Source organism: Triticum urartu, chromosome 7, assembly GCF_003073215.2.
Source record: "Triticum urartu cultivar G1812 chromosome 7, Tu2.1, whole genome shotgun sequence".
Classification (NCBI taxonomy): domain Eukaryota; kingdom Viridiplantae; phylum Streptophyta; class Magnoliopsida; order Poales; family Poaceae; genus Triticum; species Triticum urartu.
In genome coordinates this window covers 13,949,089-13,968,841 of record NC_053028.1, presented here as the reverse complement: position 1 = coordinate 13,968,841, position 19,753 = coordinate 13,949,089, and the positions used below count along the sequence as shown (strand labels likewise).

Genomic DNA, 19,753 nt, shown 5'->3' with positions numbered 1-19,753 from the left:
TATTTATCAGGAAACTACCAATTAATCCATACACAATAGGCCCTCATGGACCAAAAACCACCATCCTGACATTGTCACTTCACTGTGTGGTTGTCCCTTCACCATCAATGCCTGCCATGAGAGTGGTTCATTGAACACGCTGAAACATGTGGTTCATGGAGGCAATGGCTGCACGTGCCAGTGCTGCTTCATGAATGTTCACCCGGAATCTTTGTGCTTTGCTCTGAATCGTTAGTGAGGAATTTATTCTGGACTAGCTATGTCCCTTGACTACTTCGGTCCTAGGATCGAATGATAAACTCAGTGATATTTGTTGGTGTTCTAAAATTAGTTAGCAGGCTAGTGAGCTCTTCGACGTATGACATGAAAAGGCCGATTCGACAAGCCGTGCCGGGTTGCCTAGTGACTTGCGCTACACAGTCGAGCAAACGTAAGATAGAACATATAGCTAGGGGCTCGAAGCATGGCTCGAGGCTTGAGAAGGCTTTGCTTGTGTTTGGCTCACCCTGATGTTCCAACAAGCCAAGCCCAAGCTTCCTGGAAAGAGCTCATGAAGCTTGGCAATCCAGCTCGGCAAAAAGAAGTCGGCGAGACCTCCTTATGATTCCTAGGTTCCAAATTGATACAACATTTCTTCTGTGAGATCCTTAATTCATGAAATTACTTAGTCCAACAAGTCAAAAGCACTCCTTTACGTGGTCATCACTCACTCCTTTCAAATCAAGGGAGCCTTTGGTTACTAGGTGCAACCAGTGGGAGATGGTAGCATGGGCTATATTCAACCGGTTCGGATGGCGGTCGCATAACAGGATAGGAGTTTAGAAAGTTTATCCTTCATTTTGCCTTTCCGGTCATTGCTAGCATGTACTTTCCTTTTCCATTTGTAATACTTTGATGACTTTGTGCTACTTCGTGAATTGTTTAATAAGATGGCTGCATGCATCGTCATGATGCAGAGGCCGGGGGCACGCCTCCATTTCTAAAAAAAAAAACAGTCAAAAGCACTAACACTGATATCATGCCTGTTCGCTTGCACAAGTGACCAACGAGTCACTATACTCCATCTGCTCCCATGCGTTGTCTCCTTGTCGTGTGCTGAAACTATAGACGTACTAGCTAGAAATGATGGCATGGACAAAAGAAACTGATTGCCAACTAAATTTGCAGGTATGATGAGCGTGCCCTTGAGAAAATTAAAAGTGCGGTGAAGAAGGAGAGCTTTTTTATGGTACCCTATACTGCTTGGCGTGAGCGGACCAGTATAATTAAATCTCACCGTTGAAACGGGATTGTTGATGGGCCAAGATGCCAGCCTATTTCGTAGTAATAGCTTGTAATCGGCATCGCCTGCTTGCTCCCATCGCCGCCATGCTCTCCTCACATACATACATACATGGAACCAACACTTGGCGACCACGGCTACCTCAACGCCCTCCTCCATCCTGCCTGGTCGTCATGGACGGGACGACGAACTTCTGCACATGGCAAGCCTCCGCGTTGACGGACAACGGCGCCAAGTGGTTTCCTCGCTGCCGTTGTGAACCAAGATAAAACGAGCGCTCAGCCAGCCATGGGAGGAGCGCAAGCCAACGCCTCATGGCCGTCCTGTCGGACCTATTGGAGAAGAAGAGCACGGTCTGGGCCGAGGCCTACGCCACGCAGTCGAGCGCCGGATCCATGCACGGGGAAGGAACGAGACTCGGGCTTCTTGAGCGAGGGAAGGCGGGCTGGAGAAGAAAGAGGAGGCACGGTGGTTGCCACCGGAACTCTACCAGAGTCCATAGATGAGAACAACGGGCGGGGTGGGTCGGTGCGAGGTGAATCGTAGAAGTCCCAGAATGCCCTCAGAACATGTATACTGGTTGGTCGACAACGACCGGTGCTACTAATACTGCTTGCCATGTTGTTGGCCTGATTGCAGCAGTACAGGTCGGTCATGGCCGTTTGATTTTGCGGATGGACGGTCCTTATTCACTACAGGGTACCCTAAAAAAGCTCAAGAAGGAAGCCTGCTAAATTTGCCGGTATGAAAAGTGTTCCCTTTAGAAAATTAAAAGCGTAGTGGAGAAGGATGCCAGCTAGTGACGGCATTTTCAACTTAGATCTCCAATATCAAAAAATGGCTACAAAATTGTATTATCAGTACTATTTTGATGTTTATATTAAGGGGGCGCAGGTTTTAGTTTCGTTCCGGACCCCAAAAATCTTAGAGTAAAGTGCATTGTAGGTCCTTGGACTATTTTTGGGGTATCACATAGGTCCTCAAACTATGAAAATCACTATCCAAGTCCTCGAAGTGTAGTAAGTGTGTCATACAAGTCTAACATCTGCTTGACCCTATCTGAGTGGCCAGCTGGTGCCGTTGACCGTGACACGTCGGATAGGGGGACCCACAAGGTAACAGACATTGGTCAATAGTGCACCGGCGAATAGTTTTTCATATGAGATAAACAGAGCGCCAATTGAACAGTCACTGGCGCACCGGCTCAAATTTATCGTTCGCGGTTTTTTTATTTATCGTTCATGAACATTTTCAAAATCATTGTTCATGAATATTTTCTAAAATTCGTGAACAAATATTTTTCAAAATTTTTGTTTAAGAACATTTTCAAATTTATTGTTCAGGAACATTTTCAAATTAATCGTTCGTGAACATTTTCAAATTAATCGTTCACGAACATTTTCAAATTAATCGTTCACAAAAATTTATTAAAGTTACTAACCACAATAATTTTTTTAATTTAGGGTTCGTGAACATTTTCTTAAATTCGCGAACCACATTTTTTTTAAATGTTTACGAGTTTAAAAAAATGTTCGTGAATCACAAATATTTTTAAAATTAATCGTTAGTGAACATTTACAAATTTACCGTCCACGGACATTTTCAACTTTATCATTCGCAAACATTTTCAAATTTTTTGTTTGAGAATGTTTTTATGAAAGTCAAGAATCAAAAGTATGTTTAATAAACATTTTGTACATTATCGTTCGCGAACATTGTTTTAAAGTCACAAGTCACAAACATTTTTTCAAATCACAAAAGTTTTTCAAATTTATCATTCGCGAACATTTTTATAAAGTTGTGAACAAATATTTTTCAAATTTAATGTTCATGAACATATTTTTATGTCGCAAACCACATATATTTTTAAAGTTGTGAACAAATATGTTTTTAAAATATTTTCAAAATTTACCGTCAGTGAACATCTTCAAATTTATTGTTTGTGAACATTTTTTAAAAGTAATGAACAAATATTTTTGGAATTTATCGTTTGTGAAGATTTTCGAATTTATCGTTTGTGAACATTTTTTGACTGTTTTTTGCTATTTTTTTTAATTTACTCGTCACCCATACACTGTTCATCGCGTACGAAAATTGTTCGACGATGCACTGTCCACCAAGATCCGTTATCCTGTGGGGCCCCCTGTCCGGCATGTCACGGTTAACGGTGCTAGCTGGCCAATCAGATGGGGTCAGGCAGATTTTGAACCTGGATGACACACTTACTGCACTTCGAGAACCTGTATGACGATTTTCATAGTTTAAGAACCTATGTGACACTCCTGAAATAGTTCAAGAACCTACAGTGCACTTCACTCAAAATCTCAGGGCCGGCCTGATGGGGAGTAGCAAATATAGGTTGCACTACACTGTCACAAATAAGATGCACTAAAGATAAGCAAGTGAGATGTTTATTTCCAAAATAAAAAAGAAACATGCGAGATGTTCATCAGTTGAGACGATACAGGTACACACATAGTAGGAGATAGGACTAGGAGGCGTGAGGAAAGAAATAAATTTAAAGATATTGCTTTGTATAGACTGAGCAAGAGCAATCCATTGCTATGTCTGGGTGCCCCTATGTCTCGCTTATAGCAAGACGATGGGAACCCTCGCGTCAAGCGCACCGTGAGACGGGCCAGCCCAGGAGCTAGAGAAAACAACCACTTTCTTTTTGTTTTTTGCATTCATTTTTTACTTTTGTTTATACTTCCAAATATTACAAATAAAATATATTACAAAAACTAGATACATAAAATATTTGGAAAAAATGTTAACCAAGCATTTGAAAAATGATAAATGTCTATAGAGAAAATGTTTCTCGTGTATACGAAAAAATATACAATGTGTGTGAAAAAACATGATCATGTATTTAAAAAATATTAATCAAGCATTTGAAAAAAAGTTAAAAAAGCATTTAAAAATGTTAATCAAGCATTTTAAAATAGTAAATGTGTACAGAAAAAATGTCGGACATGTATTGAAAAAAGTTAATCTTGCATTTGAAAACAAAATAATGAAGCATTTTGAAAAAAGTTAAATGTGTATAGAAAAAGTTGACCATGTGTTAAAAAATGTTAATCTTGTATTTTAAAAATGGTGTGTATACAAAATACATGTATTAGAAAAAAGAATTAGATAGTGTATACCAAAAATTAACAATGTGTATGGAAAAAAGTAGACATCCAAAAATATAAGTTCTCAAAAAATGTTAATCATGTTTTTCCAAAACTTTAAACGTATATATAAAAATGTTTCTGGTGTATAAAAACATATTGAATGAGTATTTAAAATAAGTTAACACATGCTGAAAAAAACGAGACTGATCAAAATCAACAAAAACCAAGAAAAATGAAGAAACCCAGAGAAAGCCGAATAGAATAACAAGGAAAAAAGAATGAAAAACCATAGGAAATAACGCAGAAGAACGAAACCAAGAACGAAATAACGAAAAACAAAGAAAATCGATGAAAACTAAGAAAAGAAGAAGAAAGAAACCGAAATAAACCAACGAAACCTGAGAAAGAAATAATAAAAATCAAGAAAAAATATCAAAAAATCGGTGAAATCCGAGAAATAAAAGAACAAAACGAATGAAAAAGCAAATAAAATAGAGAAACCAAAGTAAACCATGAAAAAAATGAAGAAAACCGGTAAAAAACAAAGGAAAAACAAAAAACCCGGAGAAGAAGAAGCAAACAAATAGAAGGAAAAAAATGAATTCGAACTAGCGAATCCATTGCTCGTCCGCGAGCATCGCAGTCTAGCGATTGATGAAAAAAAATAACCGGGTCGCGCCCAGTTTCTGTGCGAGGTAATAAAACCTTCTATGAGAGAAGCTATGGTCTCTCTATAAGCGAGACATAGCTCTCGCGGTCAATCCTTCAATAGCATTCCTAGTAGTCTCAGCCCCACAAAATAAATGGGCCAAATGTTGTTGAGTTGCAACAAGCTCGAATCTACTTACGGGGCCTAATAATGCGGCCCGTGGGGAAATAAGACCAGAAGCAGCGCCAATGAAGCAACCTCACAGCGTTATAAGGAAGGGAAAATTTAGCGACATGCGGTTTCCGCTGGGAAGATTTCTAGTCTTTGTTGGGTGGATTTCTTTGATGGACTGTACAAAATGTAAGGTAGACGAATTAGGAATTAGGATTTCTTCGGCGGATCTCTGTTGGGCCGCCCATCAGGAGATGGGTTTTTTAACACAGTACAGACACAAGCGTTGCCCATCAGCAGGAATTGTTTTGGCTCCAGAGAGGGCGTGCAAATTGGATGCTTCATGGTGACTGAAATCATGGCTCTAAGACGTGTTCATGATTTTTTTTTGAAAGAAAATGCCAAAAATACCCAAAAGAGAGAAGATAAAACAGTGAAAATCTGCCAGAAAAAATCGGTTGAAATCTTGTAGAAAGGTTCCCAAAACAGAAAACAATATAGTACTTACATAGTCTAGTCTGATGGGCTGCACTGTTATGTTTAGAGAGGTGTACCCCATGTACTAGCATGTAAATAACGAAATCACTAGTTAAGAGATACCCCTCGCAAAGCTTACTCCCCCACCTTCTCTGATTTGACAAATGTCATACTGCATGTACGCCACTAATCGCAATTTGGGAATTTTCCTTTTTTCATAGATTAATTTTTCAACATGTTCAATCTCTTGAACTATGCGTCTGAATACGGAACCGTTTTCACCGTCTGATTTCTCATGCCGAGTTATTCGAAACTAGATTTCTTGTTAATAAGTTTTAATGGAAAAATCACAAAAACCAAAAAACTCATTTTTTAAACTCAAAAATCCAGTTCACATAAAAATACGAATACAAATAAAAGGAAGAAAAAATGGGAGCCCGGAAACCCGTATTGCGGTTTTTAACTTTTTTTGGAAGCCCAGGTTATGTTTCTTTTTTCTTTTTTGGAGCTCGCGGAAGCAAATGTATGCTTTTTTTGGAAGCGTAATTTTTTCCCGAGTAGAAAAACTGTGCTTCTCAGGGAAGAAAATATGTGCTTTCACACGGAGTAAATCTGTGCTTCTGGTGTAAGCACCACATTTTTTCCTATGCAAAACAAATTTCTCGAAAACATAGTAAGAAACCAAGCGGACACTGAAAAGGGGGAAAATCCATCTAAAACTTGAAAACACATACGGAAAAATAAAAAAACATATCCAAAACCAAGCACGTGACATATGGTGACGAGTGGACACACCAGTTGAGCTATTACCTGTAACTGTGGTTTTTCGAGGGTTCTTTCGGTGTTCCAATAAGCGAGACATAGCACTAGCTCCATATGTATATATATTTTTTCTAGATTTGTTTTTTCAGACACACACAAATATATTTTCTATTTTTTGATTAATATAATACATGTATATATTTTCTATTTTTGAGTAATACATATACATTTTTCTTGATTTTTTTGAGCAAATATATATTTTTCTAGATATATGGCGCCATTGTAGTCTAGCGAGGCAGGATGAATGGGCCTTGTGGAGGTGAGTCAGCCAGCCCAGCCTCACTTACTGGGCCGAATAATTCTGGTGGCCGGTGGGCAGGTGGGACGGGGAGCGGCGCCATTCATGCCACCCCACGGAAGTGTATAAGGAATCCAACCGCGGCTTTGGCACCTCCTCGCCCGCCGCCGCCGCCGCCGTCGCCGACCAGATCCCGCGCCGCCGCAGCCGCAGCCGCCTCCGGCCATGGCGCCGCCATCCTCCGAAGAGCCGGCCGCCGCCTCCGGGGCCGGCGCCATCTCCAAGGTCCTCGTCGTCATAGGTGCGTGCGCTTTTCCCCGTGGAAGATTCCCTCCTGGTGCTATGCTTGTTTGCTCACTGTGTGGGGGTCTGGTTGGTTGCAGCGATGCAGACGGAGGCGCTCCCGCTCGTCACCCGGTTCCAGCTCGTCGAGGCGGCCGCCGATGATTCCATGTCAGTGCCCCCCCCTCCCCCTTTTTGGTTCAGAATTCAGAACTTAGAAACGGATGAGCAGCTACTTACTGGTCGATATGGCATGCTAGTTGAGTAGTTAGTTACTTGGCATGTTGTTCTGCGGTAATACGCGTAGCCCACTAGCTCTGTTCGCAGCTCCAAAAATACAGTGGAGTTTAGATGCAAGTGTATGCCTAGATAGATTTCCTGTCTTGTTGCCGCAAGGATTGGGTCTGCGCGGAGGTGCAGCATAAATTTGTTGCTGGAATGGATTGCGAGCTGGGAAAATTTAGCAGCAGTCGGTTTCCGTTGAGCAGATTTGTTGGATGGCTAGTTACTGTATAACTGAACCCAAGATGCTCTATACATGAATTAGGCTGGAACCAGTTGGTCCTCAGTTTTCTTTGGATGCTCTCAAGCTAACACCTTTCTTTGTCGGCACACACCTAACAGATTTCCTAAAGGTGCCCCTTGGACTCGGTACCATGGCGACTACAAAGGCCTCCACATCGATCTCGTCTGGCCTGGAAAAGACCCTGTGCTTGGTAAGTTCTTACCACTTTGCCGGTATTCCCAGCTGGCTGCAAGGACATGTTCTCTGTGGATCAGTTTTCCTGATCGACTTCTCATAAAAGTGTGGTTTGTTTGATATAATTGTCCATAATCAACTTCGTTCCTTACCAAGAGCTAATCTCTTTCAGGGGTTGACAGTGTTGGTACAGTATCCGCAGCTCTTGTGACTTATGCTTCTATACAATTGTTGAAGCCAGACCTTATCATCAACGCTGGTACTGCTGGTGGTTTTAAGGTAGTCTTTTCATTGGTTCAAACATTTATGCTACTGTTTGTGCATATTACAATTTTGCTGATCTTCTGTCTTGCTGCGTTTTAGGCCAGAGGAGCAGGTATTGGGGATGTCTTCTTAGCTTCAGATGTTGCTTTCCATGACAGGAGAATACCCATTCCTGTGAGTCCTGTCTTATGTTTCTTCTCTATCCACAGTGTAATTGCATCCATTTTCTTGTAAGAGGACTCCATTGATAAGCTTCAGTGTTGTTTGAAATTAGGAAGTCATATGTGTGCAGAATTGTGCATAGCTAATTTTACCAAATGAATTCAATAATCCAATCCATATTCTCCCAATAAGTAGGAGTTCTCTGCTCTGTTTGTATCATCACGGCTAAACATGTGGAACTAAATGCTTACGTTTGTGGTGGCTTAGTATGTTATTTCTTCTGTAGAAATTTCCTCTCTTATGTCATTCTTTCATTCTCTGTTCAAACCTTATTGATGTTGACATGGTCTTTCTTGTGTAGGTCTTTGACAGTTATGGAATTGGAGCACGAAAAACATTTGAAACCCCGAATATAGTGAAGGAACTCAATTTGAAGGTAAGTTAGGGCATCTTCATTGGAAAGCGCTTGTATAGGCGCTTAGAGAACAAAGTAAATCTCGTAGAATTATAGAAGGAACTTAGCGCCTCTTGTTACAGTGTAAACCGCTAATCTCGGATGCTAATAAGCCGTCCGCTGAACTCGCCACTTATCTTGTGGGGCAAAAAAAATCCCAAGCGCCCGGTTCCCCTTTTTGCGCCGATGCCGTAGCTGGCGCCAGGTTTGGAATGCCCAACTGCCGATCGATCGGGGAACAAATCCTGGTGCCCTGGGTTAGCGCCCAGTGTTGGCGATGCCCTTATAGGGCTTAACTGGATGCTAGTTGTTGCCACTTGTCAATCTGCTGGATTATTTTTTTGGCCATACTTGACGGCATGAATATACATGAATATGCCTTGCTGTTTATTTCAATACAGTGTTGTTTCTGAAATGAATTTTTTGTTTTCATTCAGTAATGCATATCTATGCTCAGGAGCTAGGGACCTCTCTAAAGTTGCTGTGCTTCCTCTGTTTCAGGTTGGGAAACTGTCAACTGGTGATTCTCTGGATATGTCCCCCCATGATGAGACAGCAATACTGAGCAATGAAGCTACAGTCAAGGATATGGAGGTACATGCTTTTGCTTGAGAGTTCAGCTTATGAATTACAAACATTAGCAAATAACACGCAAATGGAGTTTATTCACCCTACTGCTCCAGGACAACTTTAAGAAATCTAAAATTTTGACAGGGTGCTTGTTCTCCTGTAGGCACCTATATTTTTATTAGAGCCTTTGAGTAGGATGCTGCTAGTCTGCACACGGTGTGAACAGTAAATTCAAAAAATAGTAAAAAATAAAAATAATCCGAAATTTTGAAGCAACGAAGATGTTCATTTGCGCAAAGTTCGTGCAAAATATCGTGGTGCTTGGACATCTGAGGACCTCTTACCAAAAAAAAAACCAGGTGTGTTGAAGAACACTATTCATAGCCGATTCTTTTTTTTTTTTGCAAACTCCTCAGATGTCCAAGCACCATGAAAATTTCTAAGCACGTTGTGCACATGAGCATCTTCAATGTCAAAAATTTCAGGTTTTATTTTTATTTATTTTTACTTCTTTTTTAATTTACTGTTCATCAGGTATAGATGAGCCCGGGCATTGTTTTGAACTATTGCTTTGAGTAGTTCTTTACTGATCTGTATAGTTCTTGCTAGGTGATGCTATAGTTGAAGTTAAATAGATAAGCACTAATATACCCATTTATGTTATGTTAAGTTTTGTTACTGTTCTGCATCCATCTCTTGTACATGCTAACAAACTTTAATTTGTAGATCTCATACTTGTTTTATTTTCTCTCATTTGCCATTCCAGGGAGCAGCGGTGGCATATGTTGCTGACTTGTTCTCGACACCTGCTATCTTTGTCAAAGCTGTGACTGACATTGTTGATGGGGAGAAGCCAACAGCCGAGGAGTTTCTGCAAAACCTGATCTCCGTGACGATGGCGCTTGACCAGGCAGTCATGCAAGTGGTAGACTTCATCAGCGGCAAATGTATCTCTGATCTCTGAACGCTGAACACTCCGCCATGCTGTTCTGGGGTCCACAAACTGAGGGAGCCTGAATATATATTGTTGGATGTATAATGTTTCCTGGGGGGTTTCACACACGATTTTACATTATCGTAACCCCTATGTAAAAAATTCTTGGCGATTACTCGGAGCCATTGTATGGGATTTTGTAGAATTTTACAAACTGTGCAGCTTAGTGAAGCTCGGCTTAATAAGGTGGTGTATTGTTACACTGGAATAAATGATGGGCACTGGAACTCCCATGGATTCAGTACAATGGTTGATGGACGCACCTTGGCAGCTTCATCACATGGCAGCTGAATACTTTCCAAATGGAGTAAGAAGTAAAGGCTCTCATGTTTGTGAGCAGCTGTGCCATATGTATGCCGAATCAGTTAACTGCAATAATTCTACAGTACTATTCATTGGACTCAGTTCTTTTTTATCTACTATTTTGCATTTTTCTCTTTTACAGGATTAAGAAACTTTAATTTGTAGAGCTCATAGAGACAAGAATGGTTTTTATTAGATCTTTTTTTGTTATTTTATGCACCCTCTGTTAAAAATGGTTTTAGATCACTAAAGTAGTGAATTAAAACTGGTTTTAGATCACTAAAGTAGTGAATTAAAACGTCCTATATTTGTTTACAGAGGTAGTTGCTTATAATGCAGTTGGAACTAAATGGATAAACATTGAGAATATGTTGATTTATGTACACTGGTAGCCAGTTACTCTTGCGTTCCACCTAGTGTTCTGCGTCCTTCTCTTTTACTTGCTTGCGACAAACTCTAATTTGTAGACCTCCAATTTGTTTTCCAATTTCTCTTTCGCCTTTCCAGGGAGCAGCGATGGCATCTCTGATCTCTGAAATCCTAACAATCTAACATTCCGCAAGTGAATGTAACATGTGGTATATATTGTTGCATGTATAATATTTTGTTGGGGTGGATTTCGTACACAATCTTACATTGTTTAACCTTGTAAGAAAAAAAATGAAATTACTTGGAGCCGGGTGGATTTCGTACACAATCTTACATTGTTCTAACCTCGTAAGAAAAAAAATGAAATTACTTGGAGCCAATGTATGTGATTTTGTAGAACTGTGGGAGTGGATTTTTTTTACATGATCTTACATTATCCTAACCTTGTAGAAAAAAAACTGCAGTGTTAATGAAGCTCTGATGAGTTGTTGAATTGGCAAACTAAAATATAAATGATGGGTGCTGAAACTCCCATGGATTGAGCAGAGGAAAAATAACTCTAGGAGTGATGGATGCACCTTGGCAGCTCCATCACATGCTAGCTACGAAATGCAGTGCAGTGAATACTTGCCTATGTTTGGAGCAGCTGTACTATATGTCTATATGTGTGCTAAATCGGTTAATTTGCTTTAATTCCATAGTACTGCTGGTTGGTTGGTTGGTTCAGAAGCCTTAAAGTTGGCTGCACAGTCGCTCCACAATGAGCAGTGGAGCATCCAAGTAAAGTGGCTTCTTCTTCTCTGGTAGTCATGGTGATCTGCTCCCCCACACCCTGAATTATATTTTGCTCCCTCAGTTTTATTTTCCCCTTCCCTTGTCCCTCGTTGGGATATACTTATAATATTTTGATTTTCACAGTTTTTTGCTTAAGAACATATTTTTTTTCTGTGCAAAAATTGGTCTTGCAGCAGCGTGCTAGCGAGGATGATGAGACCACCCCACTCTCCGGTGACCGGCCATTCTTCACCGCCGTCATGTGCAAGACGCACGTCCAGAAGCCCTATCTGCTGGTATGATACGGCGCTGCAACGTGACGTTCCCATACGCTCGTAGCAGGCAACAATGGCGGTTAGCTTCATAATCAATTGGTCATGCCCTGATCTTCTCTGCTTCTTGCATGCGCCGGACCGTGCAGATCATCCCGACCCACTTCCAGCGCCGGCTGCCGGCAAGGCGCGCGGCGGTGGTGCTCCGGTGCCGCGGGAGCTCGTGGATCATGAGCTACTGCGGTGACACCAAGCTGAAGAGGCTCGACCAGGGCTGGGAGCACTTCGCCGTCCACAACCGGCTGCAGGTCGGCGATGCGTGTGTGTTCGAGCTGGTGTCCGGGTATGCTGGAGATGGCGGCAAAAGGGAGGTGGTGCTGGAGGTGCAGGTGCTTCGACGCGGTGGCCTGCCGGAGCCTGAGGATCTCGGCACCAAAGGAGACACCACCGACGAGCCCATCGTTATCATGGAGTAGTCATCGATAGTGAGAGCTGGCTGCACTTGTTGCTGGTGTATGTAGATACATTCAATGTACGTGTGTCTTGTTTGTAAGACATCGACCACCATATTATTATTAGCTTGCATTTCATTGGCTAGATCTATGTCTTCTTGTAATTTGGTGTAGAAATAATCATTCCTCATTTCTATTCGTGGATAGTTATTTGCTCAAGACCAGGCATAGACTTTTCGTCACTTCTGCCGATGGCATGTGGGCACGTTATTATCTGTACGAAGGTCTTTGCGTGCAAAAATATCTAGTGCAATTGACTGCAGATAAACATTTTCAACAAACAAAGACGCCCAAAATGGCAGAAAAGAGCAATTTATATACAACCGGTTGAGTCTGTTCTCTCCATGCTCCGCGGGTTATTTAACCACTTTCCACTTTCTCCCATACACCAATTGTTCGGCAGAAACAATGCAAGAAAACAACAATTTTATATAAGACTGCCAATTGAGTGTTCTCTCCGTGCTTCAAGCTCAAGTGTTAGCAAAAGCAACAAGGACAAGAAAAGGGGAACGGAGGTTAGCTTGAGAATAGGAGACATGGGAAATGAGATGCTTAGGCCTCTTTTGGTTCATAGGATAGGATTATTATAGGAATAGGAATCTTGTAGGAAATGAGATGACATGTATCTCAAATCCTATGAGTAGGAATAGGAAACAAGATGTCATTTGGTTGCATCAAAGGAATTTTTCCATTGAGTCTAGGCTCTTTTTTATTTTCCTATGAAATATGGAGGATAGGAACCAATCCTATGTAGGAATAGGAATCCATTCCTATGAATCAAAGGGCTCTAAAGAAAACAATCTATAAGAATCCTATCTTCTAGAATTCCTATGAAATTCCTCTAAAGCAAAAGAGGCCTAGCCAGAAGCCGACCACATGCACAACCTGCATGTTAACACGTTGATAGACTTTGTTGTTGACAACCGGTTCCATGTCCATGACACCTGCGTCTTTGAGCTGGTGACTGGCGCCATATAGGGGAATAAGGTGGTGTTCAGACTGCAGAACTGTGCAGCTTAGTGAAGCTCGGCTTAATAAGGTGGTCTATTGTTATACTGGAATAAATGATGGGCACTGGAACTCCCATGGATTCAAAACAATGGTTGATGGATGCACCTTGGCAGCTCCATCACGTGGTAGCTAGCTTTGCAAGTGCAATGAGCAATGAATACTTTCCAAATCCAGTGATTAGTAAAGGCACTCATTTTTGGGAGCAGTTGTGCCATATGTATGCTGAATGAGTTAACTACAATAATTCTACTGTACTGTTTGTTTGGACTCAGTTCTTTTCTACCCGCAATATTGCAATTTTCTCTTCTACCTTATTAATGAACAATCATTTGTAGACCTCCCGCGAGCGACCGAGGTGGCGAACCCGAGCCGCCGCTCCTAGTCCGCGCCTCTCCCTCCCTCAGTCGCCGCCGCCGGCATGCGCCGCCGATCCGATCGGCGTAGGCGGCAGCGGGGATCCCCTTCTCCTCGCACGATACCGGGCGGCGCGGGACGACAGTTTCAGCAACGGCGTCTTGCGGATCCATGGCACGGCGGAGGCGCTTGGCGGCGCGGGTGCATCAGTTGGTCGTGGCGTGAAGGTCGGCTGTACGGGGCTAGAAGATGGAGGTGGGGCTGGGCGTGGCCGATGGCGGTGGCGGCAGCGGCATCCAGCCCGGACCGGTCTTGGCGGTGGCGATGGCGACGGCTAAACCGGACCCGACCATGGTGGTGGCGGCGTCCCCTCCGTCGAGGATGACGGGCCAGGTGTTGGGTCCTTGTGGCGGCGCCGGTGGCGGCGGATATTGGGATCCCGTGTCCGGGCTCATCGCAGGACGCGCGTGGCGGCCGGAGCTTCCGCCGGCGTCGACGACGCTTGGTGCGGGATCGCGGCGGCGGTTGCCGTTGTATGGGCGACGAAAGTGGCTGGCGCGACGGTGGGTGCTCCCTCTAGCGCTCGGAATCGGGGTCGCGGCCCCTCTTCATCAACAGCGGCGGACTCCGGGGTCGTGTGGGCGACTCAGAGTTCGGATCTCAAGATGGTGACAGCCTTCTGAGGCTGGTGACGGTATGGGATGTCCCCTCCATCAACAAATCGGGTTCGATGCGGCTCGGCAGGTGACACATGACCCTCTCTCGGAGTTGTCGGGCAATGCCTGTTGTCGGCAGGTGAAGCCACCGGTGGATGTGCTACCGGTGGATACTACGCACGACTTCTTATACGGAGGTGTCAAGTCATGCCTTCTACCGGCAGGTGATGCACGGCGGCTCTGGCGGAGGTGTCAAGTTTATCCTGTTGTTGTTGGATCGAAGGTGGTGCGACAGTAGCGGGAGGCAAGTGATATGGGACGTCTTTGTCTTCCGTTGTCTCCTCTAGAGGTATCCAGCTATCGAGGAGTCGGTAGACGGATAAAGGCGAATGGTACAGACAGATTCAACTACGAGCTTATGCACTTCGGTGGAAACACAATATCACTGATCGGGCTATGTGATCGCGCGCATGTGTCGTGTCCTTGCGGAAAGTGATGAATTGAAGCTTTGCTTTGGGGATGACAATCTGAAGTTCAACCTTGTGATAGACTCGCCATCATCGGCACACGTGTGGTGATTCCTTCTTGAAGGGATAGTCTAGGAGTTGTGTATTTTTCTTTTATGTTGTGTCTTGTATCATAGGGTTAGTGGTTATCTGGGGGAGTTACTGTCGCGAGGTATATGGCCTCATGGTTTGTTTTTTCTTTTTTCTGGGTCGATGGTATTCGGCTGCTGGATTTTGCTCTATTAATAATATATGGCTGCATGCATCGTCTTGATACAGAGGACGGGGTTATCTTTTTTTTTAAAGACCTCATTCCGAGACAAAAAAAGTTTTTATTCGATCTTCTTTGTTCTTTTGTACACACTCTTTAAGAATATATATTATACTCCCTCCAAAATAAGTGTGTCAAGTTTAGTACGACTTTGTAGTAGAGCTAGTATAAAGTTGAGACCGTTATTTGGAACGGAGGGAGTATTTTGTTAATCAGTTTGTACTCCCTCTACATTTTACTTGTTCTTTGTTAGATCTACCTTGTTCTTGTAGCCAATGTATTTTGGTAACAAACTATAATAGAAAGTAACAACTACTTGTAGACAAAATATGTTTTTATTAGATCTTCTTTGTTCTTTTGTACTTCCTCTATAAACAAACATATTATAGTTTGTTAATAAAAATATTATTTATTAACAAACTATAATTAAAATGTATAGCAGATCCTTTCACAATCGAGGTGATCGACGTGAAGCCCTATCACACTAGCAGAAGATATGTGCATAAAAAATCCTCCAGAATCTGCGCCAAGGCTGTGGTGGTTGGTCCTTGAATTCTGCGGATGAATGGCAAATCCTAGTTGACGCCCATTAGGGCAAACTCTATTTGACGAGAGCAACTAGTTGACGAGCGCTTCTTCGCGAGCCTCGCAACGATCAGCGTCACTTTACGCGCTCTTAGCCCGTCTGCCACGTGTCGCGCTTCCGGCGCTTCTTCTGGATTTTATTTTTATTTTTTATTTTTTCACACGCGTTTTTCCATTTTTTAAATGGTTTTTTAGTTTTTTTTGACGTTTCGGTTTTCCACCGGTCTTCCTTAACTTTTGGACAAATTTTTTTCAATTTTTTTCTTTTTTTTGCGTTAAAAAACGTGTTCTTTTTTCGCGAGACTCACGGATTTGCTTCCGCGAGAGGCACGGTTTTGCTTTCGCGAGAGTCACGGCCGTGCCTCCCGGAAACAAAAAAACGTGTTTTCTATTTTTTTTCGCGAGAGGCACATTTTTTCTTCCGCGAGTGGCACGTTGTGCTTTCGCGAGCGCCTCTCGGAAACAGAAAAAAACGCGTTTTCTGTTTTTTTCTTTCCGAGAGAGGCACGGTTTTGCTTCCGCGAGAAGCACGGCAGTGCCTCTCGGAAACGAAAAACGGAAAACGAGAAGCACGGTTTTGTCTTTTTTTTTCTTTCGTGAGAGGCATGATTTTGCTTTCGCGAGAGGCATGGTTGTGCTTTTGCAAGAGGCACGGCCGTGCCTCCTCAAAAACGGATTTTCTTTTTTCTTTTTACTTCCGCGAGAGGCACGGTTTTGCTTCCACTAGAGGCACGGTTGTGATTTCGCGAGAGGCACGGGCGTGCCTATTTCGGAAAGGAAAAAACCGGTGCATGCGGCCCGGTTTTTTCGTCCGTTTTTTTCATGAAAAAAAAGTTTGTCGAAACCTTTCAACATGGGATCTATTTTTAAAGTTCTCGACGCATGGAATCCAACGGTGAAAACGGCTCAAAATTTGGACGCACGGTTTAAGAGATAAAACATTTTGAATAAACGGTTCTACGAAAAAGAGAAAACTCGCAGGTTACGACAAGTGGCGCACATGCAGCGCATCACTTCTCGCGACTTGAAAAGGTAGGAGTGATCTTCGCAATGAGTACTCCTTAATTAGTGATTTCGCTATTTGATGCCTCCAGCGGTGGCTAAAGGTCTTTTCGGTAGCCGATACACACCCCGTCCGAGTTGGGCCGGCCCATTAACCTTTTTTCTTTCTTGCTATGGTTCAAAAAAGGTGCAGACGAAAGGGTCTAACTTGAGGTGTCTCGATTTACACAGAACCGCAGAAACCACTACCACACCTTCAGGCTCGTGCTTAATAAATTATTTTTTAATTTTATTCTTCCTTCATTAGCTATAAATAGGGAGTTATGTTTCTTTTTCTTTCTTTTTTGACTTGTTCCTCTTTATTTAATATTTTTTTGTTTTTCTTTTTTTACCTAATTGCATGAACTGTTTTCAAATTCCATGAATTTTTCTGAAATCCCAGAAAAATATTTTATTTTTATTTTTATTTTTTTCAAAATGGATGAACTTTTTCCAAATTCATGCACTGTTTTTCAAAATCAATGAACGTTTTTTGAAACTTAATGAAGTTTTTTCAAAATAGATGATTTTATTTTCAGAATCTATGTTTTTTTTCAAATTCTTGAACATTTTGTTGTCTGTGAACTTTTTAAAAAGCCTGTAGACATTTTTGAATTCATGAATTTGATTCATTTTTTGCGTTTTCGAATTTATAAAAAAATCTTAATTTTGAAAAGTCAACCATGGACCGATCAACTTCTCAACCATCGAACGGTCAACTGTGATCGCGTGAATGAAATTAGTGATCCTTAGATGTTTTCGAGCCTGGGACGAGCAGCCCTCAATCTTTTTTAACGAAACCGTGATACTAGGCTGGCCCAGAATGCAAGCGTATGGGCGCCAGTTCTCATAGCCGGTGCTTAAGACGGCGACCAGGAGGTCGAAGGGCCAGTCTGGTTGGCACCCTGGCCATCTCATGTCTGGCCACAAGTTTCCCTAGAACCTGCCTGGCATCCGTTTGGATCGCATTCTGAACAATCGAACGAGTGACTGGCCGAGCAAGCCTGGAATCATCATTAGCCTAGGGTTAACTGTGGTACCATCGTTAGCCTGCGCCAGGCTATCTCTTTCGGATGCCTGGTGCATGCCTGGCTGTGGATCAATACTAAAAAATTTGGCTGGGCTGGTGGGCTCCATACTAGTACAGATTATTAACACTAAACAAAATATTTCTTGTACTTTTTCAGTCCAGGCTGTCAACCAAATGGACCTCTCCTAGGCTAGCCTGCCCAGGCACAAAACAAAAAAAATTCAGGCGCAACTCAGGCACGGATTTTCTCCAGGCACGGTGGTGAGGACGCAAACCAAACTGGCTCTAACCCATTAGCGACACCTAGGTGAGGCCATACCTCTGTTAGAGTTGAGTTGGGACGACCCAGTGGTGTATTTTTGCACTGCAATATGATTACTACGCAACTACTGTAGTTTTTCATTTTCTTTTCTCTTGTGTTGTTCTTTTTGGTTTTCTATTTTTTCATCCTGTTTTTGCTTTATGATTTTCCTTTCATTTTTTCCACCTCTTTTCCTTTTTCTTAGGGATTTGATTTGTCCCTTGTTTTTTCTTCTGGGCCTTTTCTTTTCTATAGTTTATACTCCCTTTGTTCCAAAATATAAGTTGTATTAGTTTTCTCAATAGTGAAACATGTCCATGTTTGACCAAGTGTTAGAAAAAAGCATCAGTATCTACAATATCAATTTTTTTTCATTAGACCCACCATGAAAAATATTTTCAAATTTTATTTATTGTGTATTGTAGATGTTGATATTTCATTCTATAATCTTGGTCAAACATGCACATGATGGAGTTGCACGAAAATTGATACACCTTGTAGTTTGGAATGGAGGGAGTATATTGTAAACATTTCTAATATACGGTGAAAAAACTCTCAAATGCACAATAAGTTTTTTCTTATACGATGAACATTCTTTTAATATATTGTTCATATTTCCATATTGGTGGGCATTTTGTAGTATGCGATGATATTTTTTATATACACATTGAGTTTTTTAAAATAAAATGTCTTTAATAGGATTATATGTGTAATTCAGCTCCATAAACAAAATCCAACAACCTCTTTTCCAAAAGAACAAAATTGAAACAAAAAAGACAAAGGAAAACACTGCTCAAGTAAGCTTGCACATTTACACCTTTCATCAGGTTGTGCCCTAACCTACTTGACACATATAGGAGTCAAATAGGAGGTTTATGATGAAATGGGTGCCAACCGGAGTGACTTCTACGTTTGATCGGTCCGGCCTTATTTGTGCTCTTCTTGGGCAATGCTTTGCGTCTCTGGTAACTGTGCCTTGTAGCCTACTAGGTAAGCCTCCATCCAGCTGCAGATGATTCTCTGGTTGATTGGCCAGGGCCAGGCACAAGCACCATTTTTACCTCCACCATCATCCTCTATGTAGTCACCTTCTTTTCAAAAGCTTTGAATACCGCATGACAACATGCCAAGTGGCTACGACATCCGCACCAAGCTTGATGCACAGTCTCTTATGGTTGAGACCCTTGTTGAGATGGCAAGCCATGGCCCAACGACCCAGGAGCATGTCAGCAATGGAACAACTTGTCAAGGGCAAGTCGATGTTCTACTCCTCACCATGTCCACTCTCATTGTCGCCTAGGCGATCATGGCATATGCATGGTCCTACTGATTAGTTCTTGGGCATTCTCTGTTGATGTAGCTCACCTGTCGACATGTTGGATTCTGTAGTGTGTCTTGTTTTCCCGAATAAATAGTGAACTGCTTTGAGATACATCTCATTTTATGTATGATAAGCTATATGCCCATACTTCAGTATTCTATTTCAGGCTAAACACTCTGCCACACAGATTAGCATCACATGAAATTTGCGTCTCTAGGATATTAACACATACATATTGTAGTTAGTTCCTCATATCATTTCTT

General features: G+C 42.1%; 2 protein-coding genes across 2 annotated transcripts; both read left to right on the top strand.

Annotated features, from left to right (window-relative positions):
• The first annotated feature begins 6,836 nt into the window (after positions 1-6,836).
• Positions 6,837-10,588, top strand: LOC125521374 (5'-methylthioadenosine/S-adenosylhomocysteine nucleosidase-like). The gene is made up of 8 exons (XM_048686435.1): positions 6,837-7,059; positions 7,142-7,211; positions 7,665-7,756; positions 7,913-8,019; positions 8,104-8,178; positions 8,528-8,602; positions 9,122-9,214; positions 9,957-10,588. The coding sequence occupies exons 1-8, from the start codon at positions 6,984-6,986 to the stop codon at positions 10,152-10,154; spliced, it is 786 nt and encodes a 261-aa protein (XP_048542392.1). The 5' UTR covers positions 6,837-6,983; the 3' UTR covers positions 10,155-10,588.
• Positions 10,589-11,562: 974 nt separating this feature from the next.
• On the top strand, positions 11,563-12,499 carry LOC125521375 (B3 domain-containing protein Os06g0112300-like). Its single transcript, XM_048686436.1, has 3 exons — positions 11,563-11,668; positions 11,825-11,926; positions 12,052-12,499. The coding sequence occupies exons 1-3, from the start codon at positions 11,666-11,668 to the stop codon at positions 12,376-12,378; spliced, it is 432 nt and encodes a 143-aa protein (XP_048542393.1). The 5' UTR covers positions 11,563-11,665; the 3' UTR covers positions 12,379-12,499.
• The last annotated feature ends 7,254 nt before the right edge of the window (positions 12,500-19,753 follow it).